The 20,261-nt window shown below is 36.1% G+C and overlaps 1 protein-coding gene across 1 annotated transcript in view; it reads left to right on the top strand.

Annotated features, from left to right (window-relative positions):
- Positions 1–20,261, top strand: part of DECR1 (2,4-dienoyl-CoA reductase 1) — a 79,223-nt gene that overhangs the window by 22,133 nt on the left and 36,829 nt on the right. The window contains exons 2-5 of the mRNA XM_082363605.1: positions 754–956; positions 2,533–2,590; positions 2,716–2,802; positions 3,838–3,985. Coding sequence (XP_082219731.1) covers positions 754–956; positions 2,533–2,590; positions 2,716–2,802; positions 3,838–3,985 — 496 coding nt within the window. The remainder of the gene's footprint in view (positions 1–753; positions 957–2,532; positions 2,591–2,715; positions 2,803–3,837; positions 3,986–20,261) is intronic.

Genomic DNA, 20,261 nt, shown 5'->3' with positions numbered 1-20,261 from the left:
AATTAAAAGTGAGAGAATAGCAGTGATTTTGACAAGTAATATGAGAGTAAGCTGTAAAATATGAGGGCAGTATAAATATTTTTCAGTTGAAAATGGTTTGATTTTTTTTCCCCCATTTTAAATATAACAAATATTTTTATCTGTTCTAAATTTGTTATCCAGAAGACAACATGGGAAGAGGCATTTGGTTTAATAAATCTTATAAAGGACTTTTTATAATTTCCTTCAGTGATTCCAAGATAGAATGTGATTTTTATCCAAATTATTCTTGTTAAAAGACAAAAATGCTTTATGTAAGTTTTTTTGAAGTTAAATTTAAGCTAAACACGTAAACTAATAATGCTAGCATTTATAGAGTGCTTTCTGTGTGCTACACAATTTTCTAGGTTTATTATTCATATTAACTCATGAAATCCTTATAATGTCCTATGAGGAAGGTTCTATTATTATCTCCAATTATAGAAGAAACTGAGGCAAAAAGAGATTAAGTAACTTGCTGAAGGTTACATGACTAGGGAGAAAATTCTGCCCTGTGTAGTCTAGCTCCAAAGCCCATGCTTTTAACCACTCTACTATGTTACTTAACATTCCAACAGAAAAAGAATAAAAATTGATTAAATACAGTACCAATATGTTTACAGTGAGTTTGTGTTGATCCAAGAGTTTGATTAATATTAAAGAGTATGTTTTAAAAAATTCATATCTTTTGTGGGAATACAAGTATGCAAATTTCAATTCATTTTTTTCTTTTAGTTTTTTAGGTATGGAACAAAAATATTATATCAAAACAATGAAGATTTTCAGTCTAAATTCTTTCCACCCTTTCAAAAAGTGATGCTACCACCAAATAGTTTTCAAGGAAAAGTAGCATTCATTACTGGGGGAGGTACTGGCCTTGGTAAAGGAATGACAACTCATCTGTCCATTCTGGGTGCACAGTGTGTGATAGCCAGCCGGTAAGTCAGTCTCAGCAAGTTGCCTCGCAAGAGTCTATTGATGAATAATTCTGTGCCACAATATTGAAAACACTATTTGCCAGAGCTGTTTGATTTGCGTCGTAATCGTCTATGAAATATACTTTAGATTATTTAACTAAATCTCCTTGGAAAAAGTCAGTTATAATTTGTGATGATAGGGCTTCCCTTGTGGCACAGTGGTTAAGAATCCGCCTGCTAATGCAGGGGACACGGGTTTGAACCCTGGTCTGGGAAGGTCCCACATGCCGCAGAGCAACTAAGCCCGAGTGCCACACTACTGAGCCTGTGCGCTAGAGCCCGCGAGCCACAACTACTGAAGCCTGCGTGCCACAACTACTGAAGCCCGCGCACCTAGAGCCCATGCTCTGCAACCAGAGAAGCCACAGCAATGAGAAGCCCGTGCACCACAACGAAGAGTAGCCCCGGCTCGCTGCAACTGGAGAAAGTCCGTGCACAGCAATGAAGACCCAATGCAGCCAAAATAAATATATAAATTAATTAATTTAAAAAAAATAATTTGTGATGATAGAAATAATTGATTATGGAACTGATGATATATATATTTCACAAATTCAGTGATTGAATTTTTTCTGTATATGAAGTTAAAAAGTACTATATTGAGGCTGCTTTGTTTTCAGTGAGAGTGATTAAAATTACTGATTCAGTGGATAGTTAAACTTGTACCAGGATAATGGATATAATGCTTCCAGTTTCTATAAGATGGGCAGATATTTCAAAACAGCTGTTGTGATGAATGTAGGGAAGGTGAGACCATGTGGAAAGAATTTCTTATTTAGGCATGTCCTGGTACCTTATAACTATGTAAGTCTAGAGGTTTAGAGACTGGTCAAAAAAATCTACCCCTTCTTCCAATTTTGAATAGTGTACAATTTTTAAGTAGGCTAAGTAGTAACCTGAATGACAAGTCACTATAATTTACAGGGGGCAAAAGGAATTTCTTTCAGATGTTGTCTTTAATGCAAATTGGCCAGAACATTTTTTTTTCATGTTGTAATGTGTTTAATAAGAGTGTTAAAATATTATTTTCTTTGTAACAGTACATAATTTACATTGTTTATTTTTTTGTGTTTCTCTCAAGAGCATAAGATTCTGACTATATATAGTTGTCCAGACCCATCAATTTGATCTAAAATCTACTAATGTAGATTTTATACATAACATAGTTTTTTTATAGTTTAACATAAGCTTACATCATTCCAGGAATGTATTTTCCTTCTAAAGCAGGCTTGGGCAAGGAAATACATAGAAATGAATATAATTAAGGAAATAATTTAAAATCTATGAGTAGATATAAAATAACTGGCTTAGAAATAATTCAAAAAACTAGTGTCACATATATGAAAATTGCTTAAATTTAACTTCTAGAAAATAAATGCATTCAAACTAACTTGTTTATAGATATAGCTTTTCTATTGTCTTAAAAATTCATGTCATTAAGCTGTAGATTCTCTTTTTTAATTTATGAAATTAAAAAGAAAAATATAACATGAAGTTATTTCAAAACTCATGCAAAGTACGATGTGTTTATTTCTAGAAAAATTGATGCTCTGAAAGCAACTGCAGAACAAATTTCTTCTCAAACTGGAAATAAGGTACCTTAAAAACAGTTACTTAAATCAGATTTAGGAATTATAGCATGCTTAAGTAATTTACTCATGCTTATGGATTAGGAAGTCTGAAAAAATAGGGTTCTTTTTTCCTCTTTGTTGTTTTGCAGGTTCATGCAATTCAGTGTGATGTGAGGGATCCTGGTATGGTGCAAAGCACTGTGTTAGAGCTGATCAAAGTCATAGGACATCCTGATGTAAGTGTAATGGTGATGAGGCGAAAGTATGAGGCCTTTGATGTTGATATCACCTACCAAGATGTATTAAGGAAATAAAATATTGATGTGAGCAAGTGCTGTGTTAAGAAGCATCTATTTTCCATCGCTAGGAAAAAGCTCTGTTTAAATCAGGGAATAGATTAGGTGGACTGCTACACTATTTCCTTTCAGGAGTACTTAAAAAATACACTTACAATCATATAGAACAAACTTGATTTCACGTTATTTAATAAGATTATGAAATAAGAGCAGTTATCCAAGAGCACAATATCTAGTTTAAATGATTCATGCTCTTTGCTTTTTTTAAATAACTTTTGGTTATCTCTGTCAGTGGAGGAGAATAATACAAACAAGAAAACCTACAAAAAAACTCCGGATTTCTTCTTGTAAGACCTGAGATATGCATGGGTATTTTGCTTTTGTTTGGTTCACATATTGGGAAGAAACCATTTCTTCCAGTAGTCTCAAAGAGAGCACTTTTCTATGTTAAAGATATTTTCAGACAGACCAATAATATATTAATATATATTGTATATATATTATATTAATATATTATATTAATACATTGTATTATTGGTGGAATAATAATATTCCACTGATAATAAGTGGAATCTTTATTGATACTGAAGAAGCAGGTCATCAACCAAGAATTTCATTAGCTAAATTAAGCCAAAATGATACCAGAAATTAAAGGCATTTTAATGAAGATTTCTTGAAATAAAGTATAGTCACATGGTAGATATGCTTAATCTATATTTATATTTTTAATAATAGACTCTACCCTAATTTTGAGATGAGGATTAGAATTCTAAAATTTGGTAAATAATAATAGGAAATTTTCACAGGCTCAAAAAAGGTAAAACTGAACCAAATCTCATGGTATTTTTTCATAGCAGACTGTGAACTTTAGCTTTATTATATTATTTGGATTTATAAGTTTCAGAAATAAAAGCCCTTTAGGGAAAGTATTCTTCCTCATCTAAGTTTCTGTAACTTGCCTTAATCATTTATTAGATTGTGATAAACAATGCAGCAGGGAATTTTATTTCTCCCACTGAAAGACTGTCTCCTAATGCTTGGAAGACCATAACTGACATAGTTCTAAATGGCACAGCCTTTGTGACACTAGAAATTGGAAAGCAACTAATCAAAGCACAGAAAGGTATGTATATTTATTCTTTACATGTTTATTGGATCCCTACTTGTGCAGGTTCTGTGCTAAGCCCTGGGATATGTAAAAACATCAATGACAGTGTCTATTCTTGTACGACTCATAATCTAGTGGGGAAGAAAGATACTTAAATAGTTACCATATGCACTTAAATAGTTACCATATGCTGTGATCTAAGCTATATTAAATGTTATGTTTCAAGTGCATTGGAAATTCAGAGAAAGAAATAACTAACTCTCCCTAGGGGTGATTATCATGTTGAGGAACAGAATGCAATTTTAGCTGAATTTTCAAAGATCTAGACATGGAGAAGGGGGAAGGAAAGGAAATGTAAATGTCCATGGGAAGAAGCTTGGTGTGGGAAAAGCAGAAGGGTTTAGGGACTGGTTACAGATGGGGAGGGAGATTAGTGGGAGATGATTATGGGAGGTGGGTTGGGTGTAATTGGGAAAGTTCCCAATACCAAAATGGGGAATTTGATGTTAATTTTGAGGAAATGGGGAATTATTTCCTTATGGCTTTTTCTTGAAGGTGTCTCATAAAGAATGTGACTTGATTAGAAAGGTTAGTGGGAACAATGTGGGGGCTAGAAAAGATTAGATCATTTAGGAGGGTCTTATTTTCCTTTTGTTAGGATAGATGGCATGGAGGATAAATTAGGAGATATTTAGAAGGTAAGATCAATAGGCCTTACTGATTAGGTGAGAGAGTTTTTAGTTGGAGTGGATAGTTTAGATGATGATGACATCAATGAGAAAACTGGAAGGAGAGTAGATTCAGAATGTACTAGAACATTTTTGTTTAGTACTATAGGAACAGACTTCTTTAGAAAAGTTCATACAATATAAATAGTGAATATATTTGTAATGTATTTATGTGGGTATATACATATATGTCTAGAACCAGTGTGCATTTATTCATTTAACAGAAACTTACTGATTTTTGTGTACCAGGCCCTGTGCTGCATGCCCACATGACAGGTGACTAAGACACTGTCCCTGAGCAGGTTGTGGTTGGGACTTGAAGGATGGGGGTATTTTCTCAGAGAGGTTGGAGAGTATTCTGAACCAGGACAAGGAGGAAGAATCCTGTGTTCCTTGAAGGATGTCCTCTGGGGCTTGAGGGGAATGGCATGGAGCTGACCAGTTTCCTTCTGTTGGTTCAAAGCCTTTGCCTTATTAGATTCAATTTCTTCTTCTTTACAGTGTGGATAATTCTCAAATCAGCTTGAGAAAGGGTGTAGGAACAGACAGAAGGATGCTAGAGAGGCACTAGCTTTTTTTCTATGCATGTGCTAATAACTTCCATCTTTTCTCCATGCACTCATTGAAATTGAAACCCCAGGTCACTCATTCCCATTACAGCAAAGTGGATATGATTGAAATTTGGAATTTACATAATTTTTTTTTGATTTTTTTTAAAAGGGTGGATGATTGGGAAGGGAGACAGAGAAGTGTGGGCTGACTTCTCTCTCTTCTCTGTTCTAGGATCCTTCTATCTCTTCTCACTCGGCCTCTGTCTGATTTTCTCTCTCCATACCTCTTACTCATTTCTCTATTTGTTTCTCTCTGTCTGTCTGTCTCTTTCTCTCTCTCTGTCAACTCTTCACTTTTGCTTCTGTTTCTTTCTTCATCTTGGTCTCTCTCATCACTTGGTGTTTCTCTGCCTTGTCTCTTTTATTTCATCCCCTGCCCATCGGTGTTACTCTTGATTTCTCTCTGACTCTCCCTTCTTTTCTCATTATTGTCATTCATTTTAACATAGACTTTGATCTATTTTTATTCATCACATTGGTTAAAATTCTATGGGCTTCATTAAAAATACATTAGCTAAGACTTCTTAAAAGATGGAGCCAGTTTTTCTTCTTCCAAAATTCCTGTCGGTTATAGATGCTGTAACCTGACAGGGTTTTAAGGACTTGTATTAGTGAGCTGTGGAGAGTACAATGCACAAGGTCTATTCTGGTATTGGAGCGATAGTCAAGGAACTCAGGTGCTAATGACCTCTGAGGTGTGTCAAAGTGATAAATATGGAAGTCAGTTCAGGGAGCAGGCAATCTGTAATAATCTGTGATCAGAAGTATGTTAGGTGGTCTGGTATCTAGGAAGGCGGTCAAGGTAAGATATCCGGGAAGTCAGACTAGAAAATATAAGGGCACCAGCAACTAGAAGCCAGATGCTCACTTGCTGGGGATAGGAATTGGTGATGAGGTGCACTCAGAGAGGGGCTAGCAGATGACTGAAGATCAAGAGAACTGTGGCCTTAGCAGGGGCAGAGAAGCTAAAATTAGAGGGACACTGTTAAAGTATGTTTCTAGGCAACACTGATGCAAAACTAACAATTTTGAACAGACAAAAGATTTAGGAAACTCCTAAAGACCTTAGCCCAATGTGCTCTTATAGCCACAAAGGTCAGTGAATATATGGCTGATCCTTTCTGGGGAGGATTTGAAATTATCATGCTGAGGTTCATTCATCACTAGGATGTCATGTATACATTTAAAATTTTTAGTAAATAGTGTGGAAAAGAGTACCTAATTTTATTAAAGAATTGAGAGAACTTGCAATGAGGAAAGACTAAAAGAATAATACAGAGTTTTATTTAAGAGTCTAGTCATGAAGGACATGGATAGGATAAATATTGAATTTTTCCTCAAACCCTAGAGATCACTAGAAGCAAGAGATACCTCTTGAAACTCTTAAGAGGTTATTTTAACCTCTTAAAGTAGCATTATTATTTAAGTAACATTAATAACACTTTATACCACAATAGTGCTTTGTAATTTACAAAGTATTTTCATGTACCAGTATAGAATCAGTATGAAATGCAGGATTATTGTGTGCTGAAATACAGATAGATTAAAGAAAGAGTAAATCAATGCATAATGTAGCTCTAATGTATGTATTATTTTTAGTTTGCTAAATGGGAGGAAACATTTATATATAGTGAAATCCACAGATTTTCTATATATAAGTTGATACAGAATTTTGATTGTTTTATAAATTTATACACTTAGGTAACCATTACCAAACCAAGACATAGAACATTTCTATTGCCTCCAAATATTCCCTCTTGCCAATTTCTACTTAATCCTCACTATCTATGTTTTTAATCCATTTTTATTGAGTTGTTTCTCTTTTTATTATTTTAAAAATTCTAGATTTATTTTTTATTGAAGTAACGTTGGTTTATAACATATATAAATGTTTCAAGTGTGCAGTATTTCTACTTCTACATACACTACAGTGTGTTTACCACTAAAAATTTAGTTTCCATCTATCACCATACAGTTGATCCCCTTTACCCATTCCTCCCTGCCCCTTCCCCTGGTAACCACTACTCTGTTCTCTGTATTTATGTGTGTGTTTTTGTTTGGTTTTTTCATTTATTTTGTTTGTGTGTGTGTGTGTGTGTGTGTTTGTTTTTTATAGTCCACATATGAGTGATATCATATGGTATTTGTCTTTTTCCATCTGACTTATTTCACTTAGCATGATACCCTCAAGGTCCATCTGTGTTGTCACAAATGGGAAAATTTTATCTTTTTATGGCTGAGTAGTATTTCTCTGTGTGTGTGTGTGTATATCACATCTTTATCCATTCAACTGTTGATGGGCACTTAGCTATTTTAATATCTTGACTATTGTAAATAATGCCATGATGAACACAGGGTTACATATATTCTGTATTCTTTGGATAAATACCCAGAAGTGGGATAGCTGGAAAATATGGTAGTTCTATTCTTAATTTTTTCAGGACTCTCTATACTGTTTTCCATAGTGGCTACACCAGTTTATATTCCCACTAACAGTTTACTAGGGTTCCCTTTATTCTGTATCCTCACCAACATCTGTTATTTATGGTCTTTTTGATGATAGCCATTCTGACAGGTATGAGGTGCTATCTCATTGTGGTTTTGATTTACATTTACCTGATGATTAGCAATGTTGAGCATCTTTTCATGTGCCTGATGGCCATCTATAAGTCTTCTTTGGAAAAATGTTTATTCAGCTCCTCTGCCCATTTTTTAAATGGTTTTTTTGTTGTTGTTGTTGAGCTGTATGAGTTCTTTATATATTTTGGATGTTAACCTCTTATCAAATGTATCATTTGCACGTATCTTCTTCCATTCAATAGGTTGTATTTTCATTTTGTTGATGGTTTCCTTTGCTGTGCAGAAGCTTTTTAGTTTGATATAGTCCCATTTGTTTATTTTTGCTTTAGTTTCCCTTGCCTGAGGAGACATATCTAGAAAGATTGCTAAGACTGATGTTAAAGAGCTTACTGCCTATTTTCTTCTAGGAATTTTGTGGTTTCAGGTCTTAGATTCAACCTTTAATCCATTTTGAGTTGATTTTTATGTATGGTGTGAGATAGTGGTCTAGTTTCATTTTTTTGTCAGTAGCTGTCCAGTTTTCCCAACACCAAGTACTGGAGAGATTATCCTCTCTACATTGTATGTTCTTTGCTTCTTTGTCACATATTAATTGTCTGTATATACATGGGATTATTTCTGGGCTCTACTTTCTTTTCCTTTGATTTGTGTATCTTTTTCTTTCATTCCATGCTGTTCTGATTACTATAGCTTTGTAATTTAGTTTGAAATCGGGAGTGTGATACCTCCAGCTTTGTTCTCTGTTCTCAGGAGTGTGTTGGCTATTTGCTGTATTTTGTGGTTCAATATAAATTTTAGATTTTTTTGGTTCTATTTTCATGAAAAAAGTCCTTGGGAATTTGATAAGGATTGCATTGAATCTATAGATTGCTTTAGGTAATAAGGACATTTTAACAAAGTTAATTCTTCCAACCCATGAGCCCAGAATATCTTTTCACTTATTTGTGTCTTCTTCAATTTCTTTCAACAATGTCTTATAGTTTTCAGTGTATGAGTCTTTTACCTCCTTGGTTAAATTTATTCCTAGATATTTTATTCTTTTTTTTGTGATTGTAAATGGGATTGTTTTTTAAATTTGTCTTTCTGCTAGCTCACTGTTGGTGTATAGAAACACAGCTGATTTTTTCTATGTTGATTTTGTACCTTTCAACTTTACTGTATTTCTTTACTATTTCTAATACTATTTGGGGGAGTCTTTAGGGTTTTCTATATATGAAATCTTATCATTCACAAATAGTGACAATTTTTCTTCTTCCTTTCTAATTTAAATGCCTTTGATTTCTTTTTCTTGCCTAATTGCTCTGGCTGGGGCTTCCAATACTATGTTGAATAAGAGTGACAAGAGTGGTTATTCTTTCCTTGTTCCTGATTTTAGAGTGATAGTTTCCAGTTTTTCCCCATTGAGTATGATGTTAGCTGTGGGCTTGTCATGTATGGCCTTTATTGTGTTGCGGTATGTTCCTTCTATACCAACTTTATTGAGAGTTTTATCATAAATGGGTGTTTAATCTTTTCAAATGCTTTTTCTTATTCTATTGAGATGATCATATGGTGTTTTAAAATTAACTTTATTGAGGTATAATTGATGTATAAAAAACCATACATATTTAATGTATACATTTGTGTATACCCATGAAACCACCGTCCAATCAAGGTAATAAAACATATCCATCACCTCCGTGAGGTTTCTCATGTCCTTCTTCTGTGTGTGTGTGTGTGTTAAGAGCACTTATGTGAGAACTACTATCTTAATAAAACATTTTAAGTGCACAATACAGTATTGCTAAATTTAGGCACGATTTTATACCTAAAGAGATTTTGCAGATCTCTAGAACTTATTCACCTTGCACAACTGAAACTTTATAGTCATTGAACAACCCCCATTTCCCCTTCCCACCAGGCCCTGGCAGCCACCATTCTACCTTCTGCTTCTATGAGTTTTACCTCTTTAGATACCTTATATAAGTGTAATCATGCAATATTTGTCCTTCTGTGATGGGCTTATTTCACTTAGCATAATGTCCTTCAGGTTCATCCATGTTGTTGCACATGACAATTTCTATTAAGGCTTAATAATATTCCATTGTATATGTATACCAAATTTTCTTTTTTTCTTTATCTGTCGATGGGCCTTTGGGTTGTTTCCATATATTTGCTATTGTGAATAATGCTGCAATGAACATGGGAGTGCAGATACCATTTCCAGGTCTTGATATCAGTTCTTTTGGATATATACCCAGAAGTGAGATTGCTGGATCATAAAGGTAGTTTTATTTTTAATTTTTTGAGGAGCCTCCATACTGTTTTCCATAGTGGTTGCACCGTTTCACATTTACACAATGGTTACACATTCACCATTAACAGTGTACAAGGTTTCCATTTTCTCCATATCCTTGCCAACATGTATCTTTTTTTTTTTCAAATAATATCTTTCCTAACAGGTGTGAGGTGATATCTGATTGTGGTTTTGATTTGCATTTTCCTGATGATGAGTGAAGTAGAGCACCTTTTCATGTACCTGTTGGCCATCTGGATATCTTCTTTAGAGAGATGTCTATTCAAGTCTTTTGCCTATTTTTTAATCTGACTATTTGTTTTTCGCTGTTGAGGTGTTGGAGTTCCTTATAGAATTTGGATATTAACCTCTTACCAGATATGTAATTTGCAAATATTTTCTCCCATGCTATAGGTTGCCTTTTTTATTCTGTTGATTGTTTCTGTTGCTGTGCAGAAGCTTTTTAGTTTGATGTAGTCCCACTTGTCTATTTTGGCTTCTGTTACCTGTTTCCACATGCATCCTTGAAAAACGAACAAAAATTTTATTCTTCTGTGTAACACCATACCATTATTTTACCTAAGAAAACTAATAATTCCACAATGTTTTATTATCCAGTTCATATTCAAATTTCACCAAATGTCTCCACAAAATATTTTTTTTAATTGAAGTATAGTTGATATATAATATTATATGTTACAGGTGTGCAATATAGAGATTTACAAGTTTTAAAAGTTATATTCCATTATAGTTATTATAAAATATTGTCTGTATTCCCTGTGTTGTACAGTATATCCTTATAGCTTATTTTATACATAATAGTTTGGACCTCTTAATTGTCTCCCCTAAATTGCCCCTCCCCACCCCCCTCTCTCCACTGGTAACCACTAGTTTGTTCTATATATCTGTGAGTCTGTTTCTTTCTTGTTATATTCACTAGTTTGTTGTATTTTTTAGATTTCCCATGTAAGTGATAACATACAGTATTTGTCTTTCTCTGACTTATTTCACTCAGCATAATACCCTCCAAGTCCATCCATCTTGTTACAAATGGCAAATTTCATTCTTTTTTTAATGGGTGAATAGTGTTCCATATATACCCATATATATATATATGTTCCATATATATTTTACATATATATATATATAAAACATCTTTTTTTTTTATTGGAGTATAATTGCTTTACAATGTTGTGTTAGTTTCTGCTGTACAATGAAGTGAATCAGCTACATGTATACCTATATCCCCTCCCTCTTGGACCTCCCTCCCACCCCCCATCCCACCCATCTAGGTCATCACAGAGCACTGAGCTGTGTTCCCTGTGCTTTATAGCAGGTTCCCACTAGCTATCTAATTTACACATGGTAGTGTATATATGTGAATCCTAATCTCCCAATTCGTCCCACCCTCCCCTTCCCCCCACTGTGTCCACATGTCTGTTCTCTACATCTGTGTCTCTATTCCTGCCCTGGAAGTAGGTTCATCTGTAACATTTTTCAAGATTCCACAATATGTGTTAATATACAATATTTGATTTTCTCTTTCTGACTTACTTCACTCTGTATGACAGACTCTACATCCATCCACATCTCTACAAATGACCCAATTTCGTTCCTTTTTATGGCTGAGTAATACTCCATCATACATATGTACCACATCTTCTTTATCCATTCATCTGTTGTTGGAGATTTAGGTTGTTTCCATGTCCTGGCTATTGTAAATAGTGCTGCAATGAACATGGGGTACATGTGTCCTTTTGACTTATGGTTTTCTCACAGTATATGCCCAGTAGTGGGATTGCTGGGTCATATGGTGATTCTATTTTTAGTTTTTTAAGAAACCTCCATACTGTTCTCCACAGTGGCTGTATCAATTTACATTCTGAGTGCAAGAGGGTTCCCTTTTCTCCACACCCTCTCCAGCATTTATTGTTTGTAGATTTTTTCATGATGGCCATTCTGACTGGTGTGAGGTGATACCTCACTGTAGTTTTGATTTGCATTTCTATAATAATCAGTGATGTTGAGCATCCTTTCATGTGTCCCTTGGCCATCTGTATGTCTTCTTTGAGAGATGAAATTTAGGTCTTCCACCCATTTTTTTGATTGGGTTGTTTGTTTTTATGATATTGAGCTCCATGAGCTGTTTGTATATTTTGGAGATTAATCCTTTGTCCATTGCTTCGTTTGCAAATAATTTCTCCCATTCTGAGGGTTGTCTTTTCATCTTGTTTACAGTTTCCTTTGCTGTGCAAAAGATTTTAAGTTTAATTAGGTCCCCTTTGTTTATTTTTGTTTTTATATTCATTCATTACTCTAGGAGGTGGGTCATAAAAGATCTTGCTGTGGTTTATGTCAAAGAGTGTTTTTCCTATGTTTTCCTATCAGAGTTTTATAGTGTCCAGTCTTACATTTAGGTCTTTAATCCATTTTGAGTTTATTTTTGTGTATAGTGTTAGGGAGAGTTCAAATTTCATTCTTTTACATGTACCTGTGCAGTTTTCCCAGCACCACTTATTGAAGAAGCTGTCTTTTCTCCATTGTATATTCTTGCCCCCTTCGTCATAGATTAGGTGACCATAGGTGAGTGGGTTTATCTCTGGGCTTTTTATCCTGTACCATTGAGCTATATTTCTGTTTTTGTGCCAGTACCATACTGTCTTGATTACTGTAGCTTTGTAGTATAGTCTGAAGTCAGGGAGCCTGATTCCTCCAGCTCCGTTTTTCTTTCTCAAGATTGCTTTGGCTATTCGGGGTCTTTTGTGTTTCCATATAAATTGTAAAATTTTTTGTTCTAATTCTGTGAGGAATGCCATTGGTAATTTGATAGGGATTGCATTGAATCTGTAGATTGCTTTGGGTAATATAGTCATTTTCACAATGTTGATTCTTCCAATCCAAGAACATGGTATATCTCTCCATCTGTTTGTGTCATCTTTGATTTCTTTCATCAGTGTTTTATAGTCTTCTGAGTACAGGTCTTTTGCCTCCTTAGGTTTATTCCTAGGTATTTTATTAGTTTTGTTGCAATGATAAATGGGATTGTTTCCTTTATTTCTCTTTCTGATCTTTCATTGTTACTGTATAAGAATGCCAAGAGATTTCTGTGAATTAATTTTGTATCCTGCAACTTTACCAAATTCATTGATTAGCTCTAGTAGTTTTCTGGTGGCTTCTGCAGGATTTTCTATGTGTAGTATCATGTCATCTGCAAACAGTGACAGTTTTACTTCTTCTCTTCCAATTTGGAGTCCTTTTATTTCTTTTTCTTCTCTTATTGCTGTGGCTAGGACTTCCAAAACTATATTGCATAAGAGTGGTGAGAGTGGACATCCTTGTCTTGTTACTGATCTTAGAGGAAATGCTTTTAGTTTTTCACCATTGAGAATCATGTTTCCTGTGGGTTTGTCATATATGGCCTTTATTATGTTGAGTTAGGTTCCCTCTCTGCCCCCTTTCTGGAGAGTTTTTATCATAAATGCGTGTTGAATTTTGTCAAAAGCTTTTTCTGCATCTATTGAGATGATCATATGGCTTTTATTCTGTAGTTTGTTAATATGGTGCATCACATTGATTGATTTGCATATATTGAAGAATATTTGCATTCCTGGGACAAATCCCACTTGATCATAGTATATGATCTTTTTAATGTGTTGTTGGATTCTGTTTGCAAGTATTTCATTGAGGATTTTTGTATCTATGTTCATCAGTGATATTGGTCTGTAATTTTCTTTTTTTGTGATATCTTTGTCTGGTTTTAATATCAGGGTGATGGTGGCCTGGTAGAACGAATTTGGGAGTGTTCCTCACTCTGCAGTTTTTTGGAAGAGTTTGAGAAGGATGGGTGTTAGCTTTTCTCTAATTGTTTGATGGAATTCGCCTGTGAAGCCATCTGGTCCTTGACTTTTGTTTGTTAGAAGATTGTTAATTACAGTTTCAATTTCATTACTTGTGATTGTTCCTTTTATATTTTCTAATTCTTCCTGGTTCAATCTTGGAAAGTTGAACCTTTCCACGAATTTGACCATTCCTTCCAGGTTGTCCATTTATTGGCATATAGTTGCTTGTAGTAGTTTCTTATGATCCTTTGTATTTCTGCAGTTTCAATTGTAATTTCTCCTTTTTTATTTCTATTTTATTGATTTGAGTCCTCTCCCTTTTTTTCTTCATGAGCCTGGCTAAAGGTTTATCAATTTTGTTTATCTTCTCCAAGAATCAACTTTTAGTTTTAGTGATCTTTGGTATTGTTTTCTTCATTTCTATTTCATTTATTTCTGCTCTGATCTTTATGATTTCTTTCCTTCTACTGACTTTGGGTTTTCTTTGTTCTTCTTTCTCTAGTTGCTTTAGGTGTAAGGTTACATTTTTTTTTGATATTTTTCTTGTTCCTTAAGGTGAGATTGTATCGCTATAAATTTCCCTTTTAGTACTGCTTTTGCTGCATCCCATAGGTTTTGGATCATTGTGTTTTCATTGTCATTTGTTTCTATGTATTTTTTGTTTTCTTTTGATTTCTTCAGTGATCTCTTGGTTATTTAGCAATGTACTATTTAGCCTCCATGTGTTTGTGTTTTTTTCCATTTTTTTCCCTGTAATTCATTTATGATCTCATAGCGTTGTGGTTCGAAAAGATGCTTGATACGATTTCAGTTTCCTTAAATTTTCCAGGGCTTGATTTGAGACCCAAGATGTGATCTGTCCTGGAGAATGTTTCGTGTGCACTTGAGGAGAAAGTGTATTCTTCCACTTTTGGGTGGAATGTCCTATAAATATCCATTAAATCTACCTGGTCTATAGTGTCACTTAAAGCTTTTGTTTCTTTATTAATTTTCTGTCTGGATGATCTGTCCATTGGTGTAAGTGGGGTGTTAAAGTCCCCCACTAGTATTGTGTTACATCAATTTCTGGCTGTTAGCATTTGCCTTATATGTTGAGGTGCTCCTATGTTGGGTGCATATATATTTATAATTGTTATATCTTCTTCTTGGATTGATCCCATGACCATTATGTAGTGTCCTTCCCTATCTCTTGTAACAGTCTTTATATTTTATCTGATATGAGTATTGCCACTCCAGCTTTCTTTTAATTTCCATTTGTGTGGAATATCTTTTTCTATCCCCTCACTTTCAGTCTGTATGTGTCCCTAGGTCTGAAGTGGGTCTCTTTTAGACATCATACATATGGGTCTTGCTTTTGTATCCATTCAGCTAGTTTATGTCTTTTGGTCAGAGTATTTAATCTATTTACATTTAAGATAATTATCGATATATATGTTCCCATTACCATTTTCTTAATTGTTTTGAGTTTGTTCTTGTTGGTCTTTTTCTTTTCTTGTGTTTCCCGCCTACAGAAGTTCCTTTAGCATTTTTTGTAAAGTTGGTTTTTGTGGTGCTGAATTCTCTTAACTTTTGCTTGTGTGTAAAGCTTTTGATTTTTCTGTCGAATCTGAATGAGATCCCTGCTGGGTAGAGTAATCTTGGTGTAGGTTTTTCCCTTTCATCAAGTATATCCTGCCACTCCCTTCTGGCTTGCAGAGTTTCTGCTGAAATATCAGCTGATAACCTTATGGGGTTTCTGTTGTATGTTATTTTTTGCTTTTCCCTTGCTGCTCTTAATATTTTTTTTAATTTAATTTTTGTTATTTTGATTAATATGTGTCTTGGTGTGTTTTTCCTTGGGTTTATCCTGTATGGAACTCTCTGCTCTTCCTGGACTTGGGTGGCTATTTCCTTTCCCATGTTAGGGAAGTTTTCAACTCTCTTTGAATATTTTCTCAGACCCTTTCTCTTTCTCTTCCTCTTCTGGGACCCCTATAATTTGAATGTTGGTGTGTTTAGTGTTGTCCCAGAGGTCTCTGAGACTATCCTCAATTCTTTTCATTCTTTTTTCTTTATTCTGCCTCTCGGCAGTTATTTCCACCATTTCATCTTCCAGCTCACTTATTCATTCTTCTGTCTCAGTTATTCTGCTATTGATTCCTTCTAGTGTAGTTTTCATTTTATTTATTGTGCTGTACATCACTGTTTGTTTGTTCCTTATTTCTTCCAGGTCCTTGTTAAACATTTCTTGTATTTTCTCAATCTGTGCCTCCCTTCTATTTCCAAGATTATGGATCATCTTTACTATCATTACTCTGAATTACTTTTTAGGTGGGTTACATATTTCCTCTTCATTTATTTGGTCTTGTAGGTTTTTACCTTGCTCCTTCGTCTGTAACATATTTTTTTGTCATCTTATTTTTTTGTTGGGTGGGAGTGTGTTCCTGTCTTAATGGTTGTTTGGCCTGACACTTCCAGCACTGGAGGTTGCAGGCAGTTGGGTAGAGCCAGGTTTTGGTGCTGAGATGAGGACCTCTGGGAGACCTCACTCCAATTAATATTCACTGGGGTCTGAGGTTCTTTGTTAGTCCAGAGGTTCAGACTCAGCGCTCCCTCCACAGGAGCTCAGTCCCGACCCCTGGCCCATGAACTGATTCTGCAAGTGATGTGGTGTGACAAGGAAAAAAAAGAGCAGAACAATGACAAGGAGTAAAAAAGAAAATAAAAATTGAAAACTAACAGGTATATTAGAAAAATTAAAAATATAAATGAAACAGCAACCAGAAGGTAAAACATAACCCCAGTAGCAAAAAAAAAAAAAAAAAGGCCGGAAAGGGCCTTGGATGTGGGGTGCAGAGCTTAGCTGGGGCGGGGCTTAGCTGGAGGCGGGCTTTAGGCTGAGGCAGAGCCTGTGTTCAGGACCTATGCTGCTGGAGAAGGCCCTGGGGGTTGGGGGTGGGGGTTAGGCTCAGCGGGGCTTGAGGGGCCCTTGGGGTACCTCCAGCCTCGGAGGGTGGAGTGCCAGGCCCAGCACCCCAGCAGCTTCCATGAGGTCGGAGCTGGCAGGGAAATGCTAGCTGTGTTCCCTCCGATTCTCCAATCCTGAGGGTCCCTCCCTGTTCATGTCTACTCTTCCTCCCCCGTCTTCCACACCCACAGAACCCACATGGCTGGAGGGGGCCTCAGAGGGCAGAGATCCAGGCTCAGGACCCCAGCTGGCTCCCAGGGGCTTGAGTGGGTGGGGGAAATGCTAGCTGTGTTCCCCCTGGATCCTCCAACCCTGGGGGTCCCTCCCAGCTCACCTCTACTCTTCCTCCCCCCTACCTCCCATGTTCCCATGATCCATACACCAGAGGGGGCCCTGGAGGGCAGAGGACCAGGCCCCGGACCTCAGCAGGCTCCCTAGGGCCTGAGTGGGTGGGGGAAATGCTAACCTCTGAACCCCTGAGGGTCTCCCCCCACCCCGGTCCCCATTGGTTCGTTCATGGTGAGTGGGCCTCTCCAGGAGTGGGAATCCCTCCCCTTCCCCAGCCACCCCTCAGGCGTGCCGGTCCCATCTGACCTCCACTTCCCCCCCTCATTCCCCACCATGTCCTACCCTGTCGCTCGGGGGTTCCTCCCGTCCCTTTGGGTATTGAGGTCCCCCACCAGCATCTGGTAGGTGCCCTAGTTGTGAGGACATGTGAACTCTGTGTCCTCCTACTCTGCCATCTTGACTCCGCCCTGTTTATATCGCATCTTCTTAATCCACTCATCTGTTGATGGATATTTAGGTTGCTTCTGTATCTTGACAATTGTAGATAATACTACTTACAAATAAATGTAAGATGTTAGGGGAAAACCAGAATGAACTTTTTGGCCAACCCAGTACAATGAATATTGCAGTGCATGTATCTTTGCAAATTAGTGTTTTTTGGATGTATACCCAGGAGTGAAGTTGCTGGGTCATATGGTAGTTCTATTTTTTTTTTTTTTGAGAAACCTCTGTACTGTTTTCCACAGTGACTGCACCAATTTACATTCCCACCAACAATGTACAAGGGTTCCCTTTTCTCCACATCCTCGTCAATGTGTGTTATTTGTGTTCTTTTTCATGATGGCCATCCTGACAGGTGTGAGGTACTATGTTATTGTGGTTTTGATTTGCATTTTCCTGATGATTAGTGATGTTGAGCATCTTTTCACATGCCTGTTGGCTATCTGCATGTCCACTTTGGAAAAATGTCTATTCAGGTCTTCTGCCCATTTTTAAATCAGGTTGTTTGTTTTTTTGATGTTCAGTAGTATGGTCATCTTAACAATATTAATCATTCCAATCCAATAACCTGGTATATCTTTCCATCTGTTTGTGTCATCTTCAGTTTCTTTCATTAGTGTCACAGTTTTCTGAGTACATGTCTTTTACTTCCTTAGATAGGTTTATTCCTAGGTATTTACTCTTTTTGATGTGCTGGTAAACAGGACTGTTTCCTTAGTTTCTCTTTCTGATAGTTTGTTGTTAGTGTACAGAGATGCAACAGATTTCTGTATATTAATTTTGTATCCTGCAACTTTACCGAATTCATTGATGAGTAATTTTTTGGTGTGTTCTGAGGATTTTCTATTTATCTTATCATCTGCAAGCAGTGACAGTTTTGCTTCTTCCTTTCCAATTTGGATTCCTTTTATTTCTTTTTCTTTTCTGATTGCTGTGGCTAGGACTTCCAGTATTATGCTGAATAAAAGTGGCAAGAGTGGGCATCCTTGTCTTGTTCCTGACCTTAGAGGAAATGCTTTCAGCTTTTCACCATTGAGTATGATGTTAGTTGTGGGTTTGTCATATTGGGTCTTTATTATGCTGAGGTATGTTCCCTCTATGTCCACTTTCTGGAGAGTTTTTTTTTTTTTTTATCATAAAGGGATGTTGAATTTTGTCGAAAGCTTTTTCTGCACCTGATTGAGATGATCATGTTTTTTATCCTTCATTTTGTTAATGTGGCATATTACATTGATTTGTGATCTTGAACCATCCTTGCATCCCTGGGATAAATTGCACTTGATCATGGTGTATGATCCTTTTAATGTATTGTTGTATTTGGTTTGCTAATATTTTATTGAGGATTTTTGGATCTGTTTTCATCAGGAATATTGACCTGTAATTTTCTTTTTTTTCTTTTAATTTTATTTATTTATTTATTTATTTTTGGCTGTGTTGGGTCTTCGTTGCTGTGCGCGGGCTTTCTCTAGTTGCGGTGAGTGGGGGCTACTCTTTGTTGTGGTGTGCGGGCTTCTCATTGTGGTGGCTTCTCGTTGCAGAGCACGGGCCTTAGGCACACGGGCTTCAGTAGTTGTGGCTCACAGGCCCTAGAGCACAGGCTCAGTAGTTGTGGCACATGGGCTTAGCTGCTCTGCAGCATGTGGGATCTTCCCGGACCAGGGCTCGAACCTGTGTCCCCTGCAGTGGCAGGCGGATTCTTAACCACTGCGCCACCAGGGATGCCCCTGTAATTTTCTTTTTTGTTGTTGTCAGGATGATGATGGCTTCATAGAAATGAGTTAGGAAGTGTTCCCTCCTCTTCAAATTTTTGAAAGCTTTTTAGAAGAGTAGGTATTAATAGATATTAAATGTTTGGTAGAATTCACCTGTGAAGACATCTGGTCCTCTACTTTTGTTTTTTGGGAGGTTTTTGAATACTGTTTCAATCTCTTTACTAGTGATCAGTCTATTCAGATGTTCTGTTTCTTCATGATTCAGTCTTGGAAGGTTGTATGATTCTATGAATTTATCTGTTTCTTCTCAGCTGTCTGATTTGTTGGCATATAACTGTTCATAATATGTTTTTATAATTCTTTGTATTTCTGTTGTGTCTCTTGTTATTTCTCCTCTTTTGTTGCTGATTTTATTTATTAGAGCCCTCTCTTTTTCTTGTGGGTCTAGCTAAAGCTTTGTCAATTTTGTTTGTCCTTTTGAAGAAACAGATTTTAGTTTTATTGATATGTTCTTTTGTCTTTTTAGTCTCTATTTCATTTATTTCTGCTCCATCTTTACTATATTCTTTCTTTTACAGACTTTGGGCTTTGTTCTTCTCTTTCTAATTCCTTTAGGTGTAAGTTTATTTATTTGAGATTTTTCTTGTTTCTTGTGGTAGGCCTGTATTAGCATAAACTTCCCTCTTAGTATTGCTTTTGCTGCATCCCATAAATTTTGGTATGTTGTGTTTCCGTTTTCATTTGTCTTCAGATAATTTTTTTTTTAAATTTTATTTATTTATTTATGGCTGTGTTGGATCTTCGTTTCTG

This window comes from Balaenoptera borealis, assembly GCF_965194805.1.
Source record: "Balaenoptera borealis genome assembly, chromosome: 17".
NCBI lineage: Eukaryota > Metazoa > Chordata > Mammalia > Artiodactyla > Balaenopteridae > Balaenoptera > Balaenoptera borealis.
This window is presented reverse-complemented; position numbering and strand designations above follow the sequence as displayed.